Genomic DNA, 20980 nt, shown 5'->3' with positions numbered 1-20980 from the left:
TAATTTGGATGGGTGAGCAAATACTTTTGGCAATATAGTGTATATATATATGAGTCGTGGGTACTTGTAGATGGCATAAAATAGTTTCTAATAGCATTAAAAGAGCATTAATTATTGCATTTTAAATTATTATATTTTATTATTAAATCCTGTACTATATAAATACAAACTGTCATGTTTTTATTATCCTCTAAACATAACAAAACAGATGAAAAAGGAAGACTCTCATTCAGACTAGAATGTTAGGAAAAACACATAGTTTGTTTCCGATCAGACACAAATGCACATTAAACCCAACTATTAGTAAATGTCACAAAATATAATGAACTGTACCGTTCTTATATCAAAAACATATCTCCTGTTATTCCATTTGAACCATTTTTTAGGTGCACACAGGGGTAAGGGCGTTCCAGTGTCCTCACTGCCCCCTCACCTTCAAATGGAGCTCCCACTACCAGTACCACCTGCGGCAGCACACTGGGGAAAGACCATATGTATGTAAAGAGTGTGGCAAGTCCTTCAAGAACACCAGCTGCCTGCGGAGGCACAGTCAGATGCACTCTGGGCTCCGGCCTCATACGTGCTCCATCTGCTCCAAGTCTTTCTCCCAGACGTCAAATCTCAAACAGGTCAGTTCACCCAGTATGGAGTTATAAACAGGGATATGCAAAGGTTTTCATGCACCTTGAACCTTTTCACATTTGATCTTTGTTACAACCGTAATCCCCAGTTTATTGTTATGTGATACACCAATGTACATTTTCACAGACACTGTGCCCAGTTATTAGGAAAGAATGAATTTTGGCCATAAAGCTCTTTGTTTTGTTCTTTATTTAGTTTTTTGCTTGTTTCTAAACTGCAAGCTGTTCTTGTTTTGTTTACAATCATTAGATGCCTTCTGTTCTCCAGGCAACAGATTTAAACGAGGAGATTTAACTGAAACTGGATAGAAAAAGTGGAAAAAAGTCTGCTCCCCTCTTAAAGCTGCCGATATATTGGAATGTGAACACAAAAATAATAAATGTTTTGTTGCCTGTAATTAGTTGTCTCAAATATCATGTGGGGGAGAAAATAAATAAATAAATTAGCTGGCAACACAATTATGAAGCTACCAGGAACAAACGCAACTCTGAGTCCTGTTATTCCATAGCTTCAGCCATGCTGTAGTTCTCAAAAGTACCAGAAGTTCAATGATCAAGGTGGCCTTAGTTAGGCAAGCTGAAACCTCGCTACACTGAACAAGATGCATACCTTTAAATGAAATAAATTACTAGAGGACAGGTTTTCCAAATGTTTCATTATTTGTTTAAATGTTGGTCAGGAAAAGAGCGAAGAGATGAACTTTGATTCACACTCCAGCAAAGTGGAGGTTGGGTAGAAAGACTTGCTAGATGGGCTTAAAATCCACTCCTGAACTCACTCTCTGGTTATAGAAGACACAAGGAAAAATAAATCTTTCAAGAACTTGGTTTTCAAGTGATTCATGCATTACATGCATCAAGAAAATAGGACGAGTCATGTACTATGACTCGATGATGGGGATGCCAGCAGCTCTCTCTGGTTTCTACAAAGGCTTTAAAATTATATTATGGCTCCCTGTTGGGATATGATATTTTATGTATTTATTTCAAACTTTTTGTTTACTCTATTTGTTTGTAAGCAAAGCGCTTTTGCGTATATTTGCCATAAGATCAAGCGACTGTAGCTAGGATATTGTGCATGCAGTGAGTAAATGAGGAAGCAATGGAGCCACGCATGTTGGCAATACGCAGCAGAGGGTGTAAGAGAAAGAAGGAAAAGTCCTGGATCCAGTTTGAGAGAGCGCATCCTGAGGGTTGAGTTGAGCTTAAAAAAATGTTATGAACGTTGATGTTCACTGAAATGGAAGTATAAGCAGTGAAAGCATTCAGATTTCATTGCCGACTTGATGGATACGGGAGAAGTTACTGCCAGCAGGTGGTGACGTAAAACTGTTTATATCCGCTGATCCTGTCTGGGGCAAAAAATTATTTTTGGGCTCAAAAAGGACTAAGTAAACATTACCAGGAATAAAGGTTAGTGCGTGTATTCTCGTATTTAATTTATTTCTTTTTTTAGAGTCAGCACAGGATCAGGCACCTTTAAAAATAAAATAATGAAATTGATGAAATGTCACATTTCCTCATCAACGATGTTGACAACCAGTGGGCTGTCTTTGAATGGCAGATTTATGGTAAAAGATCAGCTCACCTACTACTTAAAAGAATAATTGAGAATTGAGCGACAACCCAATGAGATGCTGTTTGTGAAGAGAAGAAAAGATGTATCAGAGACCTTTTTTGTATTTAAAAACTGCTAATTTTGCTCATTTTAAGTAGCTTTTTTCTAATTACAAAAATGAACATGTTTCGTGATTTTCATAAGAAATTCAAAACCTTATTTTAATTTAGCCAAATAATCAGGTCTTTGGTTTTATTCCTATTTAAGATTTACTTGGAGCACTTTTGTTGCACTTTTGTTGTTTAATACTCGAATGAGTCTTTAAAAAAATACAGCCATCCTACCATTTAGTTAAAAACGTAGCACCGCGAGTTTGAAAATGATTTAATAATCTGGGGTATGTCTCTAGCAGCTTTTCACATTTAGAAACTGACATCTTTCATTTCTGCAAAGCAGTTTAACCTCACATAGACTGCATGGATAAGCATTAGTTTGGCAAGTATAGTCGCATATGCTCAATGGTTGCTTTGTTTTCAGAGAGAAAAACAGCTCTAATCCTAGAAGGTATCAGCAATATAACTGCTGTTCCAATGCTAAAATAACTCTGGTTATAAAGAGATAAAATGTGAAAAAGTTCAGTGTTTTGAACTTTGAGGCACTGCAGATTCTCAGTTATCGAAGCCAAATGTTCTCACTCATCCTAATTACTTTTATGTTCTTCCTTTTTATTATTCCTCTTGGAGCAGCATGAAAGAACGCATTCTGGCGAGAGACCGTTCCAGTGCACACACTGCAGTAAAAGCTTTACACACTCCTCCAACCTGCAGCTCCATCTCCGAACGCACTCCACACGCAAGGACTACAAATGCCCGTTCTGCTCCAAGGCGTTTGTCATGCACTCTTATTTGCAGAGACATATTCGAACCCACGGGAACAGCGTTTCCCTCCCTTGCCCCGGAGGCAGAGGTAAGGACGGCGTGGCTGTGAAGGCCAGCGTGGGCGGAGTCACAACCACCACCACCCTGCTCAATCCCATCACCCTGGAAACCACAGGAAACAACGGCAGCCTGATCGTGTCCCAGCCAGCACTTAACATCCCCCCTAACACCTCCCAGAACTACTTCATGATTCAGACGACGAACGGCCTGCAACTCATCCCTCTGTCGCCTCCTGCTCCTCCCCCTCCTCCTCCTCCACCTCCTCCATCTCAGTCACAAAACTTTCTCCTCCTTCAGTGTCCCGCCACTAATGGCAGCCAGTCCAGGCTGATTCTCCTCCCCACAGCAAACAACCCTCCACCACCTCCAGATCCGCAGTCCTTTCATATCCTTCAAACCGTACAAGCATTCCAGCCCGTCCTTGGCCAAACACAGACTCGGATCCCCCAGTTTCAAACCATATCCCAGCAACAGCAGCACGCCAATATCATTATTACAAACACTACTCCCTCTCAGGTTGCCAATGAGAACCACAGCATCTCGGCCCTGCTGACCAAGCCCATTTTAGGGAAGAGCACACGGACGGCGCGGGGCCGGCGTGGCCGCAAACCATCGGCTGCTCTGAAGAAAACCACAGCGGCTCCCATAAATCTGAGGGTAGGCGCTGCTGCTCAAGTGGCAAACTCTAACACTGCAGGCGACATTCGTATTACTGCTGATAACACTAATGCAGGCTCGGAGCTGTCCAGCTCTGCTGCCAAAACGCTTGCATCCTCCCCCGCTGTAGCCCTCAAAGCAGCCTCCTCAGAATCACTGCCAAACACCTCGAACGCAACCGTTTCACTTTCTGCTACCCCTGAAGACATTCCTCCTTCATCTATGAATCAGAACGGTAAAGAGGAAGCTATGGCGGGGAAAGAGTTTCTGCTGTGCTTTGAAAACACAGAGCAACCGAAGGATGGGCTGAATGTAAAGGAGGGTGGGGAGCCGTACGTGTTACAGTTTGAAGGAAGTCCATCAGGGGGGGCGGGAGATCAAGGGATCGATGTAGAGAGGAAGTCCATTGTGTTGCAGTTTAAGACAGGCCGACAAGATGAAGGTGAAAAGGGGGGAAATAAGGAGGGGGTTATGACACTTCTGCATGAATGGGGAGAGGGAAAGCACGGTGGGAGTCAGGCAGTTGGGGAGGGAAGTCAGGGGGAGTCGTACGTCCTTCATTTTCACACCGAAGCTCAGGAAAGTTCTCCACCAGGTGCCGCCTTCAACCGAGGACAAGACAACGGTCTTGAGCTTTCCTGCTCAGCAACCCAAGCCTTCGTCCCCATCGACGGACAGGAGGTGGTGTTCGACCAGATGGAGCCAGAGGCCGAGCAGAGCGTGCAGATGATAGCGCTGATCGATGGCGAAGAGGAAATGATGGGAGAAGGTGGGGCAGCCTGCAATGCCGCGGCTGAGGACGAGGAAGGGATGAAGAGCATATTCCAGCTGGAAAACGGAGACGAGATCGTTATAATCGAGGTCAGCACCAGCCAGCTGAGAGGTGAGGAGGGGGAGATCTCCCCTAGCAGCCACGTGAAAGGGGAAGGCGTAACGGCCAACATGAAGGAAAAGTCCGCAAAAGAAAACACATCAGAAGGACAAACACCCGAAGACTCAATAAAAAACTGCACTATATCAAACTCTGGGGAGCTAAAGTTCTCTGAGTGATGATGGGGTCAGTGAGAAGGTGAATGAGCCACTATGTGGGCTGTTTGGTAGCACTTTAGTCATTGGAGGTCTGGAAGTGAGAACGGACATGCAGTTCAAGGATTGTTGTGTGTAATGCCATGGTGCCGCTTTCTAGAAATGTTATACATTTAAATAGGCTAAATCATGGACTTTCTGTTATTCCTAAATGCTTTAGTTAAATTATACTGTCACCGGCAGTTTGTTTAAGTAGGATTTTTGTTAAGTGTTGTACATGGGACACTTTCCTCTCAGTGTTAATAGCAAATAGTAACTAATTAATAATAAATTTGTTAATATATTTTGTTTGACTTATTGAACAACAAAAGGAGGACATTATGTTCATGTACAAGTTGACATGAAAAGTGGAGGAGTGGCATGAAAATATCACTTTATTACTCAAGTTTTTAGATTTTATATTATGATAACTCTGAATTCCCAGTGGCTTTCGAATGCAACGTTGTTTTACATTTAAAGTAAGGTCTGAAAATGCATGTTTTACATGATTTCAATTGCTATTCAAATTTGTTTTGACTGCAGTTAATAACTGTTAAATCAGCATCACAAGATTTTCCTACAATAAAATTCTGTCTTTAGTCATCCCTCATTTCTTCATTTTTTTTTTTTTTTTGTAGGATTTTATTGTGAATGTCAGAAACTAAAGTGCCAAATAGTACAACTAAAGTGAACGAGACAGTTTGAAAAAAAAATAGCAGCAGGAAAAAAAAAAAACGTCTTAAATACTTTTTTTGTTGTTTTTTTTTAACTAACAAAGATGTTGATGATGATGATTTCTTTAGAAAGGTGAATTTTAAATCCTTCTAGATTTGACACGTAAAATTTCCAGCTCTTTATTTTTGAAAACTTTGAAATTGACATTTGTTTTGCTATTCCTACATATATTTTATTCATACTGGTCCTCTCTTCGGTATCAAAACAAGACACAGTTAAGCTAGCTTAATAATAGAGGTTACATTTCGTGATATTTAAATGTGTCTAATAATTACTTCAAGTGACACTTCAGAAATCAAAACATATTTGTTTTTCTTAAAGAATAAAAAAGAATGATGCAAAATAGGCAGGTTTATGTCCACCCATAGCCAAACCAAACCCCTAAACTCTAACCATAAGCACTAGCCCTCCGTTTGTGAGTCCCATTCAGGGTTGGCCACATTAAGTGCTGTCCCAAACCAACAAGTGGGTAGGGCGAGTGGACCATTCAGCCCTTAAACGGAGAGCAGGGCCGTAACCATGATTTTTGAAACACTAAGTTCAAATATCTTGATAAATTTTTTTTTTTGGGGGGGGAACATCCTAATATGGTTTTAAAATATATTTTGGAAACGTGAATATAGAGAATTAAATCACAAGCCCATCAAGGAGGTGTATATGAAAATTTTTATGTTGCTGTTTATACACCCCACCTTCAATCAAAGCACACTTTCTGTTTTTGTGAATCCCCATCAAGACCACTGTTCAAAGGTCCTCCCAAGGTTTTTATTCCTGCTGTTTCTGTCTTTTCTTTTTGCTGCCAAACTTTTTTCCATCTACTCAACTTTCTGTTGGGATGTTTGAATTAAGCACTTTGTAAACAGAATGCTTTAGCAGTGACCTTCTCTGGCTTACCCTCTTTTAGATACGAGTCAGTTTCTGTCTGTTTGATACATTTCTATTCAGCAGGCTAAAATTTTAGCAATAATATTTATGTTTAGTCCAAGGAACTTGGAGTTTTCGTGAGGTGCACGCTATACATATTAAAATTAACAGAAATAAATGTATATAAAATTTCAAAATTCATCCATTTTCTGTAAGAAAGTGTAGTAGCTTTCTTTTAGCCTTCACACTGGATGTGTGCAGCAGCAGACAGAGGAGGGGCAGAGTCTACTAAACTGACCTCCAAACGTAGGAAAGGAATAAGGTAAAGTTTCTGTCCTGAAAACGTTCATAATTAACCAGTGTAACATCTGTACAGAGGAGGATTAGTGCCACTGAAAAAAATAAAAGTTAACTATTTAAATATTTCAGTTTAATATGGGAAAAAAGTCAGAATTCAGATTTTTGTTCTCAGAAACTGAGGAAAAAGACAGAATTGTGCAATTAAAGTCAGAATTCTGATTTTTTTAAAAAGTCAGAATTCTTAGAAAAAAGAATTCTGAGATTAAAGTCGGAATTCTGACTTTTTTCTCATACTGAAATACATTTTAAAAATCAGTTAACTTATTTAATTTTTGTAGTGGCCCTAATCCTCTTCCGTACATTTGCATTAAACGAATTACTTTTTTATATTACTGTACTGTGTTAAGTTTTAGTCCTGAAGTCATATTGTAGTGCGATTAAATCAAAGGCTTTAACTTATCTTAACATTAAATGTGATTGTAATACATTATTTCCAGTCTGCTTTATCTAATATTTATAGCCAAGCGTAACGGGTACCGTTTTCAACGGTCTCTCGTATTCCGAGAAGCATCTGCGCACTGCGTACCCTAACGTACGCAAATGGCGTAAATAGACATAGATATGACTTGAACAGAATCGTAAAAACACTAAAGGGCTGTATTCAGAAAAGCGCTCTTTGCGTAAGCAGAGGCAGTTTGGTCATTCATCGACCACCACACGGACTGTTTATTAAAAGAGGCACATTCGGTGTTTATTGACGGAATCTGGGTAGAATTGGAGGCGCATCGTGCAGAAGGTAAGCAGAGCTTTGGGGACAGAGTTACAGACGAGCTTTACGTTAGCGGCAGCGTTACGGAATAACCATATATGGGTTTAACCAGCTCATTTAGCCCCCTTGATAGCCGAGAGAAGCTAAAAGCTGCACTAATTCATGATGAAAACACATTAATGGTACCAAATAGATGTAGATAATCCTGCATAATCCCCTGCTCTCTTCTTTGTTTGAGGATATATAAATGGTGATGCTGTAAATGTTTTCCATACTGTGCAATAACTCAGACTAAAATACTTATTTGAAACTCAATAATTTAAAGTAGAAATGGATAATTGTGTTAACTAGTTAAAATAAAAACAAAACTAAAACTGCAGGTAATAAATGCAAATCACAGTATCATTTTAGTCTTTTCATGTGCATGCTCTTTTTTCATGTCTAAATGTCTTACAGGCTGTCTGCACGTTGTGCATCACACTGCACAGGTAGAAACGGTGGTGCCATCTGCCTGCTGTCAAAACACAAAGAAAGATGGTGAGACTGGAGCTGGACCAGGTGGTGATGAGGAGAATGAAGGAGGATGACATTGAAACGATCAAAGCCCTCGTCAAGGTTAGTTCATTTGCTTTTATTTATTTATTTTTTTGTATGTTTTCTGTATATATATTTTTTTCACCTAAATCTGTTTCTCTCTAGGAAGGCTGCGAGGGCACAGAGAACCGTCTCATCCTACACATCCTCACACGTCCTCTCTGCCTTTTCATCCTGGCCGTTTTCTCCTCGATCCTGCGGTGTCTCGTCCACTCGTTTATCCTAGCACTTGCTATCCCTGTGTTCCTACTTATCGTTTTTCTAAAGATCACTATGCCACGGTCAACGGGGGTCCTGGGCAGCAGCCGGCCCTACTGGGACTACGTGGGCAGCAGCTACAGAGGCCAACAGGATGAGACACTACAGAATCCTTACTGCAGGATCAGCGGAAAAACACAAGGCACAAAAAAGGTGCTTGTTGCTGAAAAAATATAATTTTACGTGTGTGTGTGTGTGTGTATATATATATATATATATATATATATATATAAAGTTGAATAAGCTCCTCTTGGAAGTGCTTAAAAAACAAGCAGACCAAAGGACTTTTATGGTATGAATACAAAGGAAAGCTAATATCAGATTGAAAGAATTTCAGATATTCTCTCCTTTATTTGGCTCATGGATTGTGGGGAAATATGTAGACAAAGCTATATTTTGGGGCTGTTAAACATTTGTAAAGGGCAGTTATTAAATTGAGCTAATCTGTCGACATAGAGGAGATTGTTTGTGCTGTAAAAACTACAGATGGCTGTAAAATACATTCACTTAGCAGAGAAACCCGGCTTCAGTTGTTTTGTTAGTTTTTATTAGGATATCATAGGCATCTAACAACTTGTTTTTTGTCCAGCAAAGGCGAAGAATTGGATCTAAAGACAAAGACAAGGAGATCTCATCAGAGAAGATCACCGCAGAGAGAGAGCAAGCAGCAGGTCAGGTGTGGGTCGCAGACTGCGAGGGGGAGATAGTGGGCTGCATCTTCCGTGAAAGCGAGACGCGGCCGGGCGTCAGGAGGATCTGTAGGCTTGTGACGGGCTGCTGGTATCGCAGAGAGGGCTTGGGTCGACTGTTAGTCCAGAGTCTTGAGCTGAAGGAGAGGGAGGCCGGCGTACATAGAGTGTATGCGCACGTCCCCTACCCATCTAAAGTGGGGGAAGCCTTCTTTAGAAAAGTTGGCTATCTGCAACTGGGGGAGGCAGTTGACGAGGAAGAAGACGAAGAGATAAAGAAAGAGACTCCAGAGAGAGGTTTCATGGGGTACCCTCTCACTAAGGTGTTCTACAAAGATTTGTGATGTTGGTAAAGATTCTCATTCATCCAGGTCATAGTCATTCCAAAAAAAGTTAAAAACAATTCCACCAGACTTTGTTTCCAAGTTTGAAGACATTTCGCCTCGAATCCAGGAAGCTTTTTCAATACAAAATGTCAGGAATAGCACTGAGTGAGAGGATTTATAGAGTAACTCAACAAAGCCTTGTTTGAGCCTTGTTGAAAACATGCAAATTGGAATGGACGAACGGGTCAACCCCAATGAAATGGAGGTTGTTTGGCTTGTTTTGTTAGCCTGTAATGCACCATAATCATCTAAGTCTCTGAAAGTGGGGTTGTTAAAGTGGGCTTGTTGGCCTGGCTGAATAGACGAGGTCCTCCGCTCTCCTTTGCAGGTGCTGGGGCTGCGATGATAGCGGGAAGGGATTAACTCACGATGTATGTGCAGCTCACGCTGCACTCTAAAATCCACATCTGTCTCAGCCCCAGAGATAGATGGGACTACTGGGACTTGTTTATCCGGATGCCAAAGCAGTAGAAGAGGAATATGAAGCTTACTAAGGTGAAACGCGCTGCCTGGGAAGTTTTGCAATTTTGTGCTGAAAGCCCTAAAAAGAAGAGGCGGCGACATATTTGGACAAAGACATGGCTGATTAAATGTGGCTACTATGGTCAATTTTACAGAAGGAACTTTAAAGCCCTGCCTCTGAGTTTTCATCTGAGAGGAAGAAGAGGAGTCCTTATTTGCGCATGCCCACTGAGCGATTTGCCAACAACTTTTTTCCTTTTTTACCATAGATGGCTTCCTTCATGCCCCTCTCAAACAAAGCCTTGTTTTCAAAACCAAAACGAGGCTTTGTTGAGCTACTGTATGAATCCTCGAACTCAACGCTATTCCTGACTTTTTGTATTAAAAAAGCTTCCTGGATGAGAAGCGTAACATCTTCAAACTCGGAAACAAAGTCCAGTTGATTGTTTTTTTTGGAAAGACTTGTGATTGATGACTGAATGAAGGCAATTCATTTCAAGTTTACTTGTTAACGCTAAGGATATTCATTTACTGTCTAAGTTATTTATTTTTTAATGATGAACTGTTTCTCTTTATTTATTCATCTACAACAGACCTTATTAAGTTTAAGACGTTATGTACTGCTACACGTTTGATCAAAAAAATTATTCCTATTTCTTAAACTTGTATCCTTGTGTCTGTACAGAGTGTAACGATGAAACATAAAGCATTTGTGTGACTTGAAACTGTAAAGATGTGTAGGTGTTTGTACAGATACTGTAGAGGAAGTATGTGTGGTTTATGTGAATGTGCAGAATTCATCTTTTATCTTGGCGCTTCTCGTCTGATACTGCTCACCTTCACGTACACAAATTGTGACTATGCAATAACAGCAGATGCTTCCTTTTCATTTATAGGTCTTTATATAGGTCTGGTTATAGGTCCGGTTTTGAATTATCCTTCTTAATCTTGTTAATGGTATTCAATGTGGTGGCAGCATCATGCTGTAGAGATGCTGTTCTTAAGCTAACGGAGACAAGCTAATCTGAGTAGGTAAGAGGATGAGGGAGCTAAATCAGACCAATCCTGGAAGGATGCAACAGACTTGAGATTGAGGAGCATATAAATGAGCTTGAGCCAATTTGCAGAAAAGAAAATGATTTTAATATCTGTACATACAAACCTATTAGAAACACACCCAAAAGTTAAACATTCAGGGGGGTTGAATATAAATGCAAGTGCATACTTTTCTATCATCAATTTGTAAAAACAATTTACCTTTACCTCACAATCATGGATTGCAATATGCTGGTTTATGAGACACACACACACACACACACACAAAAATATTGCAATTCATTAGAGCTATTCATTGTAACGTAAGGAAAACAGTGAAAAGTTCAAGAGTTATGAATACTTTTGCAAAGCAATTAGAATCTGACCTTATTTTAATTGCGAATAGATTTTTGCTGAAGCCCTTGATTTTTCAAAGATGTATTAAAGCTTACAAAAATATACATAAGATCTCCTAATAAAGAATAAGTGTGGTTTGAAAGTGCCTGTCAGTTTTGTGAGAGTGAAAATGCAAACCCCCCCCCCCCCCCCGCCTGAGGCTAACCTTAATATGGTTAGCAGCCCTCATGCTTTTCTCATTGTGAATCTACCTTCCTGCTAACCGCACACAATGTCAATGCAGCATCAGTGCACCACCATTTAACACCACAGGATGTTTGTACAATGCAGACATGTATAAGAAGGTGGAATGTAACACCTGGTGTGGAGACAAAAATAGGTTTGAAGTGAAATGCAAACTCATGCATGCTCCATCATGCCTAAAAGGTCCCTAATTATGCTTAATTTACTTTATAAACATAAACAAGCAAGTCATATGTGTCCTGAAGCCTGTGTATTATGTTCACTAATGAAAAAAAAACCTTTCACCTCTATAATTACCTCTGCACTTCTTAGCAAATGTGTGCTGAAAATGCTCTGCCTGAAAAGCATACCTTTGTCATTAGGGAAATGTAATTAGGGGAAAAAAGGTTTCCAAAGTGTTCTGTAGCAGCCCATTGGTCAGCTCCGACCATCATCTTCTCTTTTATTCCGTGCTCCTAGGCTTTCTTTAGAAACTTTAGGATCTTTAGGAACTCTGACTGGTGGTGGGTTGATGGGCGTGGTATTTGGGAGGATAGGGGCTCCTTATAACTGTTGTTATCTCAGAATTAACCTTTTAATGAGCATTTTAATGTCAAGCAGCTTAAGTGTTTCTTACAGCTCCCATTTGCCATCATGACCTGCTGCAAAAGGGATTTATGGATGACACCAGCTTCTGGCAACGCTTCTAAAGAATCCTAATTCTCCCTGCATGCGTAAAGGCATTCAGTCCCTTGGTGTTCTTTGGCTTGTAAGCTTAAACCAAATTTTTGCACACCAGAGATTCTCAATAAGGTTCAAGTCAACCGAATTGAACCCTACGTCATGACGTCATGACCGCTGTGCTTTTGTCTAGAATTGGTCTTTGAACCCAGCCTTCGTAGATCATTGTCCTGTTTGGGGATCCAGTGACTCCAGAGGTTGTTCTGTGACATTTTCTCCAGATTGGGTTTATTTCCAAATGTTCTCTGTGCGAGAAAAAAAAAGACACACCATGCTTCACTATACAGCAATTATGTTGTTATTCTCTGTCCTGTTCCTCTGCTTGCAGGCATACAGCTGAGAAGATCAACTTTTATTTCAGAACCCCGTGGAACCACATCCCAAAACCTGGATGGCTTATTTTGATAGCTGTAAATTCAAGCTGAATTATTCAGCTTCTGGGTAGTGGTCCCATTCTGGTATTTTAAGGCGTATATCTCTTCATGTTGTACCTTACTATGAAAACTCAAACACTACTGACCCCTGCCAGCAGGTATTGCTGCATAAGTTCTATAGTTAGCTGAGACTGTTTGACAAAGTCTTTAGTTACTGATTACTTCCTCTTTCTGCTACCACAGTTTAACCACAGTTCCTCCAACTTAAAACTTGAACGCTACACCTTTAAATCTCTCTTAAATCCCTTTTTTTGCAAGGAAATCATGTATTTACTGAACTGTCTTGACATTACAACATCCAATTAAACATTACCACTACATTTAAGGTCTTTTTAACTGATCCATGAAGCCATTGGTTCTGGGCTGAATAATTCTGAGGTGCAGCAATTATAGAAGATGGGATTTGGTGTTGATTAAGATTAAATTAAATTGTTCTTGAACAATTTATGTATTGCAAACCCCTGAGCATTTTTTACGTATTTTTTTTTTACCAATTTGTATTGAGGGTTGACTAATTTTAGTTGCAATTATAACCCATTTATTTGTTATATATCTGCTGTTTTTAGCTTTTTGATACTTCTTGTTGTTTCCTCATTTATTTTCAAACTGCAGACACCTGTAAGCTGTGCCTCTACCCGCCTGATCTGTAGCTATTATTGTTGTCAGGAAACAGATGTGAGTTCACACACTGGAAAGAAAGTCTGTTTGTAACTGTGGTCAAATGCGTCTGCACGGTATGGCTGTGTGTGTGCGTGTGTAGGTGTGTGTGTGGTTGTGTGTGCATGCAGGGTGTGGGCGGGTGGGTTTCGGAAACTATGACTTGGCATTTCTTACACTCGCTTTCTCCTCTTCTCAATTCAGGTTAATGCATATGTCTAGCCATCCTGGAGCACTCCTGAAAAAAAAAGTGCATGAGTGGGGTTGGAGGTGCACGCGAGCGTTCACGTGTGACAGAGAGATGACCTTGGTCCATTGCGGTGGACCTCAGAGCTGGGTGGGAAGTGGGTTTACATCCAGTCTGGCATTAAATGAGCTCCTTGAAGTTGAAAAGGTACCAATGCACACAAGTTTAATGTGCGGAAACATTAGGAAACATGCATCGTCAGAGTAATGCAATAAGATGTGAGGTCGCTGAGAGCAGGCAGACGCACATGCATGAATCATTCTAAATTTGGGGGCACCACACAATCGCTGGATAAATTGGATAAATTTGTTCCAGATGATGTATAACATATAGACAGTGTTAATGACATGCCCGCACAGATGAGCTCCAAAAACAGCCACCCTGGGAAACGGTGAATTCCCCAAACCACAGAGTGCACAAGAGGGTGAGGGGAGTCATGGGAAAGCGGGATGCCAGCATCCTGTGCCAACGAGTGAATGAAGGGCTAAGGATCTAAAACAGACTGAGCATAAGAAACACAAGAGCAATAATAGACAGTGTAGTACTGGGCTGGTGAAAACATTTGAAGGTTCAAAGGCAATTTGCAGCTGGTCAGCTGGACGAATGGCCGGTGCAGCAGACACGCAGGATGAGGAGGGCTGATTACAACCCTGCTACTCGGCCTGACACAGTTTGGGAAAACCCAGATCAGTCTGGGGAGACTTGTGTGTGTGTGTGTGTGTGTGTCAGGGGTTGCAAGCTAGGTGGAAAATTTTAATGGCAGGAGGGCTAAGTTACAGATCAAGGTGAGGATTTTTTCTTTTTTTTTTCCCTCTCTGTGATCTAGGAAAACCTTAGGGTGGAAGTCAGTGGCCGGGGTTTGGAAAATTTTTCAGGGAGTTGGCCCATTTTCTGACGTTTGTAAGAAACCAGAGTCTACAAAAAACGTCAAACACTCTTCCAACGTGTGGTCTCAGGGATTATTCAATAAAATCTGGAATGTGTCCGAATGAAATTCTTTTTATCTTGCAGTATAAACAAGATGTGTATGGTAAAAGTTTTATTTCTTTTAGAGATATTATAAAAAAAAAAATAGAAGCTTTATATTGTTTAGATTATTAACATTTTCAAAGGGTTTTTTTCATTCAAAGTTTTAAGATTGAAGCTCATAACTGCTGGAACCCAGAATCCAAATTTTCAAAAGATTCGAAAATTACAGAAGAACAATTAAAATGTTTTATTGTAAGTACAGGAATTTGGTCGGCTCTAAAGTATATCCATTCTCTCAACAGTCTATGCATCAATACTTGATCAAGGCTTCTAATACATTAATAACTAAACCATAGCAGAGTGATAAGGATGCACTGAGTACATGGCTCTGTTTCAGTGTAAAGAGGCCAAGGTGATAGTGGCCTTCAGCTTATCTGTAAAAATGGCTCTGGTGTTTCTCGACTTCATCATCGCAAAACCCAACAGATTTTCTATGGAGGATATAGAAAATATCAAACTTGTCATAAAATATTCAGTAGAACAGGTACTGGTAGCTTTGACAGTGTGAGGATATATTAAGCCCCGTTTGCATCAGACTGGTCGATCATCTATGCTTGTGCTGCATATTTCCTTTTTACTTCCACAACATTTTCCATCAATGAGTTTGGATAAAATAATCATAGGACAACCAGCTTTTTTAGCAGTGACTTTATATGGCTTATCCTATTTATCCTAAAAACTGTGGGAACCTTGATGCTCAATGCCGGCAGCCTTCTACATGATTGCATCTGCTAGAATATGGCCATTTAATTAAAAAAAAATTTTTATTGGTCTTAAGTATTAACAAATCAATAAAGTCTTTTGGACACACATTAGATGAAGATGCCACATAAACTAACATGCTTCTTTAAAATAAATGAATTAAAGCTACAATTACTTAATAGATGTCTGGTTTCTCAGTAAGGCACTGGTATGTAACCATTTCTTCTGTATCACATCCCCCCAAACTTACTTTGAAAAATGTCTCCAACCAACCAGAGGCCGCCTTTGCTTTATGCAGGATGTTTATGTTTGGAGGTATAGGTTCTCAGTTCCCTCCTTTTAACCCCCTCAGTGCACACACACACACACCAACACACACACTTTCACTCTTTCTCATTTACCTCCATTTAATACCCACGCCTGACAAGTGACAAAGCAAAGCGCGGCTTTTGAAATGATTACAAAGCTAGACAGGTGAGCAAAATAAACGAATTCTTTTTTTTTATACTTTGCATTTTTATCTCGGTTTCGTCATTTAGCGTTTGCACACATTTAAAGGGAAAAATAATTGAGGAGATTTTAATACTTTTTCAATGCATTTATGACAAGATCACACTTTGATGCTGATTTTCTGATTCTTAAATAGAGCACAATCAAGGTTTCAGTATTAATAATTGCTAAACAACTGTCTTGGTTTCACTAAAAGTTGTGAAACTGAGAGTAAGAAAAAGTGTTCTTAGTGAATCTTAGCTGTTGTCTCATTGCCCATCACACATATTTAGTTAACCACAGATTTTACATGCCTGCCTTGCTTAAGCTTCTTAGATTAAAGCTTGAATAAGAAACTACTCTCAGTGATTCATTATGGTCCAGATCTTGCAGTGCATTGTACTGTAATAACATATCTGTAAATTACTGTAACGTTTTTTGTTTTTTTTTAAATGACTTGATGAGTCATTTATATAAGAAAATCTTTTTTGGTGTTAATCCTGACAGGCATTGCATCAGGTAAAAAAAGCAGATTTTCTTCCTATTTTTCGCAGGGCACTGTTACCCAAAAAAAAGTTCATCTATCATTACAAAAACATGCGCTGGGCAAGAGGTCGGTGTGAGACATATCTCTGCTTTGTGGTGAAGAGGCGAGTGGGCCCAGACTCCATATCCTTTGACTTTGGACATCTCCGCAACCGCAATGGCTGCCATGTGGAGGTAAGAAAGGGAAGATGTTGTTCAGGTGCATTGCAAAATGAAGCAGTTGGGTATCCGGGGCTGGACCCATTCATCAGCAAGATGTGAAACAATAAATCCAACTTTTATCACCGCAGCATAATCTCAAATTGAAATATTTCTCCAGAGTTCTACAACATTTATTTAAAATGTCCTATTTTTTTAATAAGTTTAAGATATTCTACCTTTGCAAAAACCAAAAGTTCTGAAAAAAAGGTCCACAGCTACAAGCCAAACCAACTGTATTTATAAAGCACTTTAAAAACAACAGATAAGGACCAACCTGCTGAAATAAAGGAATATGTGGTTAACATGCATAAAATAAGAAATAATAAAAGAGTTAAAAGCATAAAGGAATATTTACAGTTGCACTCAAGCATAGCGGCCATAGATTATGATGATAATTTTGTCAGATTTGATTATACAACAGGGTTGAAATTGATTAACTAAAAACCTGACATATTTATACCTGACATGTCATTTATACATTATGTTCATAATAATATAAGTAACACATGTTTGCGTTTGTGATGGTAGGAGGGGAAATTTTCTTTTCGCTTTGAATGTATGGGTAAGAAAGTTAAGTAAGTTACCCAGTAGGGTAAGTTTAGCTGGATTTAGTGGCTATTTTCTTGCAGCCATTACTTGACTTAAAAAGATGAAAACACATCTGGTTTATTTTTGAGTGTATGTTCTCTTGTCTTTCCTATTCTGCCAAGTTGCTACAAGAAACAGGCCTCTACGTCCAATAGCGTATCTTTAGATACGATGTAAAGTTAGTATTTTGATTTAACATATCCAGCCATACATGCAGCTGTGGACTTAGCAATTGTTAGTTTGTTTTGTGTTAAAGAACTTGGAAGACAGGCAGCTTTCACTGAATGGACGCCAGAGCCTACTCTCCAACCTTCCTTGGGCTATAATATTTCATCTTTTTATAAGCACTTATATTACTTAATTTTAATAGAAAAGTGTATTCTTAAACAAAAATATGTTTTTACTTAAGCCAATACAGAAATGATAAAAGACAAGTAGAGGCTTACATTTGTACTTCTATGTACTTCTTTCGCCCATTCCTGTGAGCACACAGGTCCCCATTCTCCATCTCTCTGCTTGAAAGTCACGGTGCAAACTTTTAAATTCATTCTTGGTTTGAATCTTTTGGCTGAATTACCTCCTCAGCATGCAGGATATTTCTACACAGTCTTCTTAACCATCTTATGACTTATTTCAGGTATGCTGGACCAAGAACACCTCTAAAAGTTGTAGTTTAGGAACTGGAACTGCCCATCCCAGGGTTACAGTAGGTGGAGGAGGCAGTTATGACATAGAATATAAAAAATATTATTATTTTAAGATACTTACGTGAAATCTAATATCCTTTTGGGGCTTAACATATGTTTTTAACAGACATTTATTTCTAAAGTGGGTGACAGGTTCTTCTGCACATGGCACTGAACGCGCATTCATATTGTGTCTGCATTTAGAGGCCTGTGTGAGGGATGTAGAAGTAAAAAAAATGAGCTGCTAATATCACAATAAATATTTATCATTTTGATTTTCTCATTCTTTACAAAAGATTAGTGTCAACCTATAGATAAACAAACACCTGTCTGCTTTTTTGACGGCCTTTTGATGTTTTTAAATTACAACCACTCTCACGCTGCATCAACACTGCAGCCAATGTTGAAGGCTCAGTAGACAGGTCAGCTTGAGTCAGGGATACCAAGTTTTTGATGGGGAGAGAAAAAAATTACCAGATGATAAATGTGTTGGCAAAAAAAACAAAAAAAACAGTAAGCTTGTGAGCTAATTATATATGCCAGTTATCTTTGTAAATCAGAACAATCTAATACCATTACTGATTTTTTTTTTGACTGCCTCACATTTTTCTTCTTTCTTTTTAAAGAAGTTAATGTATAGTCTCTTTTATGACACAAAAAAGGATTGTGTCAGGCAGCAGTTATTTTATACATTTGTTTCGAAGAATTATTTCAAGGTGGTGACAGAGAAAATGGCTCAAGTAAAGCTTGTTTATGTCAAATTGAATATGCTCTAAAAGTTGAGAACATTTTAAAATTTGCTTTAGTAAAATGTATGAATAATATTCTTCTGTTCCAAATTGCAATGACAATGTGACCGCAATCAGCTGCAGACGCTACATGAAAGAAAAGCTATGTAGCGGTTAATTGTTTTAATTTATTGTAAGAATGAAAAGGCTTAAAGCTTTGTTTTTAAGATAGTTTGTTGAATTACAGAATGTAGGAATAGGTCTCCATTAACAACAATAAATTAAAATTGCATTTATGGGGGGACTGGTCACCTTTATTATAAATAATGTAACTGTTGAATTATCTTTTTTTATTCCACTGTGTTTCTGCAGGTGTTGTTTCTACGCTACCTGGGAACTTTGTGCCCCGGCCTGTGGGGTTATGGAGTCACCGGTGAGAAAAAAGTCAGCTACTCCATCACCTGGTTTTGCTCCTGGTCTCCCTGTGCAAACTGCTCCTTCCGACTCGCTCAGTTCCTCAACCAGACCCCAAACCTGCGCCTCAGAATCTTTGTGTCCCGGCTTTATTTCTGCGACTTGGAGGACAGCCGTGAAAGAGAGGGTTTGAGAACACTGAAAAAAGCTGGAGTGCACATCACAGTCATGAGTTACAAAGGTGAGGGTTAATTTCAGAAAAACGTGGAAAAATATTTTACTCTACATTTCATGTCCTCATATCTATTCTTGGGATAATTTTTTGTCGCAAAACTCCTTCAGATTACTTCTATTGCTGGCAGACCTTTGTTGCCCGGAATCAATGCAAGTTCAAGGCTTGGGATGGGCTGCATCAAAACTACATCCGCCTATCAAGGAAACTCAACCGCATTCTTCAGGTTCTACTTTAACACACAGTGTCTATAACTAACAAATCCACATATAAAGTTTAAAAATGTCATAATGCTCTGTTCTTATTTCACAGCCCTGCGAGACAGAAGATTTAAGAGATGCCTTCAGGCTTCTTGGACTGTAAAGTATTTCCCTGAGCCCCACTGGTGCTTTCAGAACCTAAGAATTAGACGTCAGTGTTGGTCTATCACTACAGAAAACTGCAAAACTGAGAACTGAAAAAAACTGAGAAAAATAAATGCTTTAACGATGTAGCAAGGCTGATGTCGGGTAGCTTCTGCTTGCTTTTTCTATGGCTAAATGAAAATGTAAAAATAAAATAATAACAAAACAAAAAAAAAGAGGCAGTTGTGTGTTTGCTGCTCTGCACCTATCTTGGTCTTATTTTTCAATCAATTCCTGCAAAGGTTTTACCTTTTATTTGGTCCAGGATGATTCAAAATATGAAATATTAAATATGTACAATAGATAAATTAGAACAAACAGTTATGGTTGTGTTTGCAATAACAAGGTCATGTTTTCTTCTTTTTTTATTTCAGAGCAGCACCAACAGGAATAAGAAGCTGTTTTGATTGAATCTAAAACTCCAACAAGAAAACTTTAAAGTGTGACCTAGTCAAAGTTTTTAAATAAAAAAGAGATGGTATTCACTGATTTTAAATGAAAAATCAAATCAAAAAAATCAAAATCAGAATCAAAAAATGTTCAGGCTTTTGTCTCTTTTACAGTGATTTAAAAAGCTTCACTGCCATCTGATGTTTCTGATAGTTTCTGCTATGGGTCATAACATCAGCTTTTCACAGAAAGCTAAGTTGGTCTGAAAAGCATATTTCTGTCCTTAAAATTAACTCCATTCGTCTTCTACTTGTCCTTAAGAGGCATGTTAGGAACGGTGCCTATCTCTGGCAGTCTATGGAAAAAATGTGGTTTACACCCTGGACAGGTCACCAGTCAATCACAGGGAAACAGAAAGACACACAACCATGCACACACATTCTCACAGCTAATTTAGAGACACCAATTAACGCAACAGACATGTTTTTGGACTGTGGGAGGAAGTTGGAGAACCCGAACCGAACCCACTCATATAAAAGGAGAACATGCATTCCCCATGCAGAAAAACCCTGGGCAAAGAATTGGATTCAGAACCTTCTTACTGCATGACAACACAGATACAAACTTCACTACTGTGTAGCCTTATAAATCAAATAATTGTTTAAAAACAGTCCTTTGTGTTTAATCAGGTTAGTTTGCTGTATATAAAGGTTATTTCGGAATATGGAACTCTTTAATTTTAAAAGCGGCATAGAATTAATTACTATTGCTCCTTTTAATCAGTTCCTAAAAACCAGAGGTGGTTCTAGATCAAATTTACCAGGGGGCCCTGGCTGGAGTCAGTGATTTTTAATGGGGGCACAGAATATTTTACCTTGCAGCCAAGATGAATTGTCATGACATTTATGAATTCACAAACTCCTGAAAATATATCTGACCAGAAGCCAACTGATTCAATAACC

The 20980-nt window shown here is 39.1% G+C and overlaps 3 protein-coding genes across 4 annotated transcripts in view; all 3 read left to right on the top strand.

The window, feature by feature from the left end:
- The window catches only part of znf628 (zinc finger protein 628), a 13191-nt gene extending 7743 nt beyond the window's left edge, over window positions 1–5448 (top strand). The window contains exons 7-8 of the mRNA XM_015370807.1: window positions 387–629; window positions 2946–5448. Of these exons, the coding sequence (XP_015226293.1) occupies window positions 387–629; window positions 2946–4844 (2142 nt within the window). The 3' untranslated portion in view covers window positions 4845–5448. The remainder of the gene's footprint in view (window positions 1–386; window positions 630–2945) is intronic.
- Window positions 5449–7382: 1934 nt separating this feature from the next.
- On the top strand, window positions 7383–10010 carry nat14 (N-acetyltransferase 14 (GCN5-related, putative)). 2 transcript variants are annotated; one of them, XM_015370739.1, is made up of 4 exons: window positions 7383–7554; window positions 8016–8142; window positions 8227–8532; window positions 8969–10010. In XM_015370739.1, exons 2-4 carry the CDS (start codon window positions 8062–8064, stop codon window positions 9410–9412), a joined length of 831 nt encoding a protein of 276 aa, XP_015226225.1. In that variant the 5' UTR covers window positions 7383–7554; window positions 8016–8061; the 3' UTR covers window positions 9413–10010. The 2 variants fall into 2 exon arrangements, with proteins under 2 accessions (XP_015226225.1, XP_015226224.1); XM_015370738.1 differs by having other exon boundaries at window positions 7385–7554; window positions 7984–8142.
- Window positions 10011–15718: 5708 nt separating this feature from the next.
- LOC107082210 (single-stranded DNA cytosine deaminase-like) lies at window positions 15719–19727 on the top strand. Its single transcript, XM_015370759.1, has 5 exons — window positions 15719–15814; window positions 16384–16549; window positions 18951–19233; window positions 19335–19450; window positions 19537–19727. Exons 1-5 carry the CDS (start codon window positions 15795–15797, stop codon window positions 19585–19587), a joined length of 636 nt encoding a protein of 211 aa, XP_015226245.1. The 5' UTR covers window positions 15719–15794; the 3' UTR covers window positions 19588–19727.
- Window positions 19728–20980: the final 1253 nt, after the last annotated feature.

This window comes from Cyprinodon variegatus, unplaced genomic scaffold (assembly GCF_000732505.1).
Source record: "Cyprinodon variegatus isolate N-32 unplaced genomic scaffold, C_variegatus-1.0 Scaffold48, whole genome shotgun sequence".
Lineage (NCBI taxonomy): Eukaryota > Metazoa > Chordata > Actinopteri > Cyprinodontiformes > Cyprinodontidae > Cyprinodon > Cyprinodon variegatus.
This window is presented reverse-complemented; position numbering and strand designations above follow the sequence as displayed.

Excerpts from the sequence above, each read along its gene's own strand:
- LOC107082210 (XM_015370759.1), top strand. The coding sequence starts at position 15,795 with ATGATTACAAAGCTAGACAG. Across the intron at positions 15,815-16,383 it reads ATGATTACAAAGCTAGACAG|GGCACTGTTACCCAAAAAAA; the intron begins GTGAGCAAAATA and ends TATTTTTCGCAG. Across the intron at positions 19,234-19,334 it reads CACAGTCATGAGTTACAAAG|ATTACTTCTATTGCTGGCAG; the intron begins GTGAGGGTTAAT and ends AAACTCCTTCAG.
- nat14 (XM_015370739.1), top strand. The coding sequence starts at position 8,062 with ATGGTGAGACTGGAGCTGGACCAGGTGGTGATGAGGAGAATGAAGGAG. Across the intron at positions 8,143-8,226 it reads CGATCAAAGCCCTCGTCAAG|GAAGGCTGCGAGGGCACAGA; the intron begins GTTAGTTCATTT and ends GTTTCTCTCTAG. Across the intron at positions 8,533-8,968 it reads AAACACAAGGCACAAAAAAG|CAAAGGCGAAGAATTGGATC; the intron begins GTGCTTGTTGCT and ends TTTTTTGTCCAG.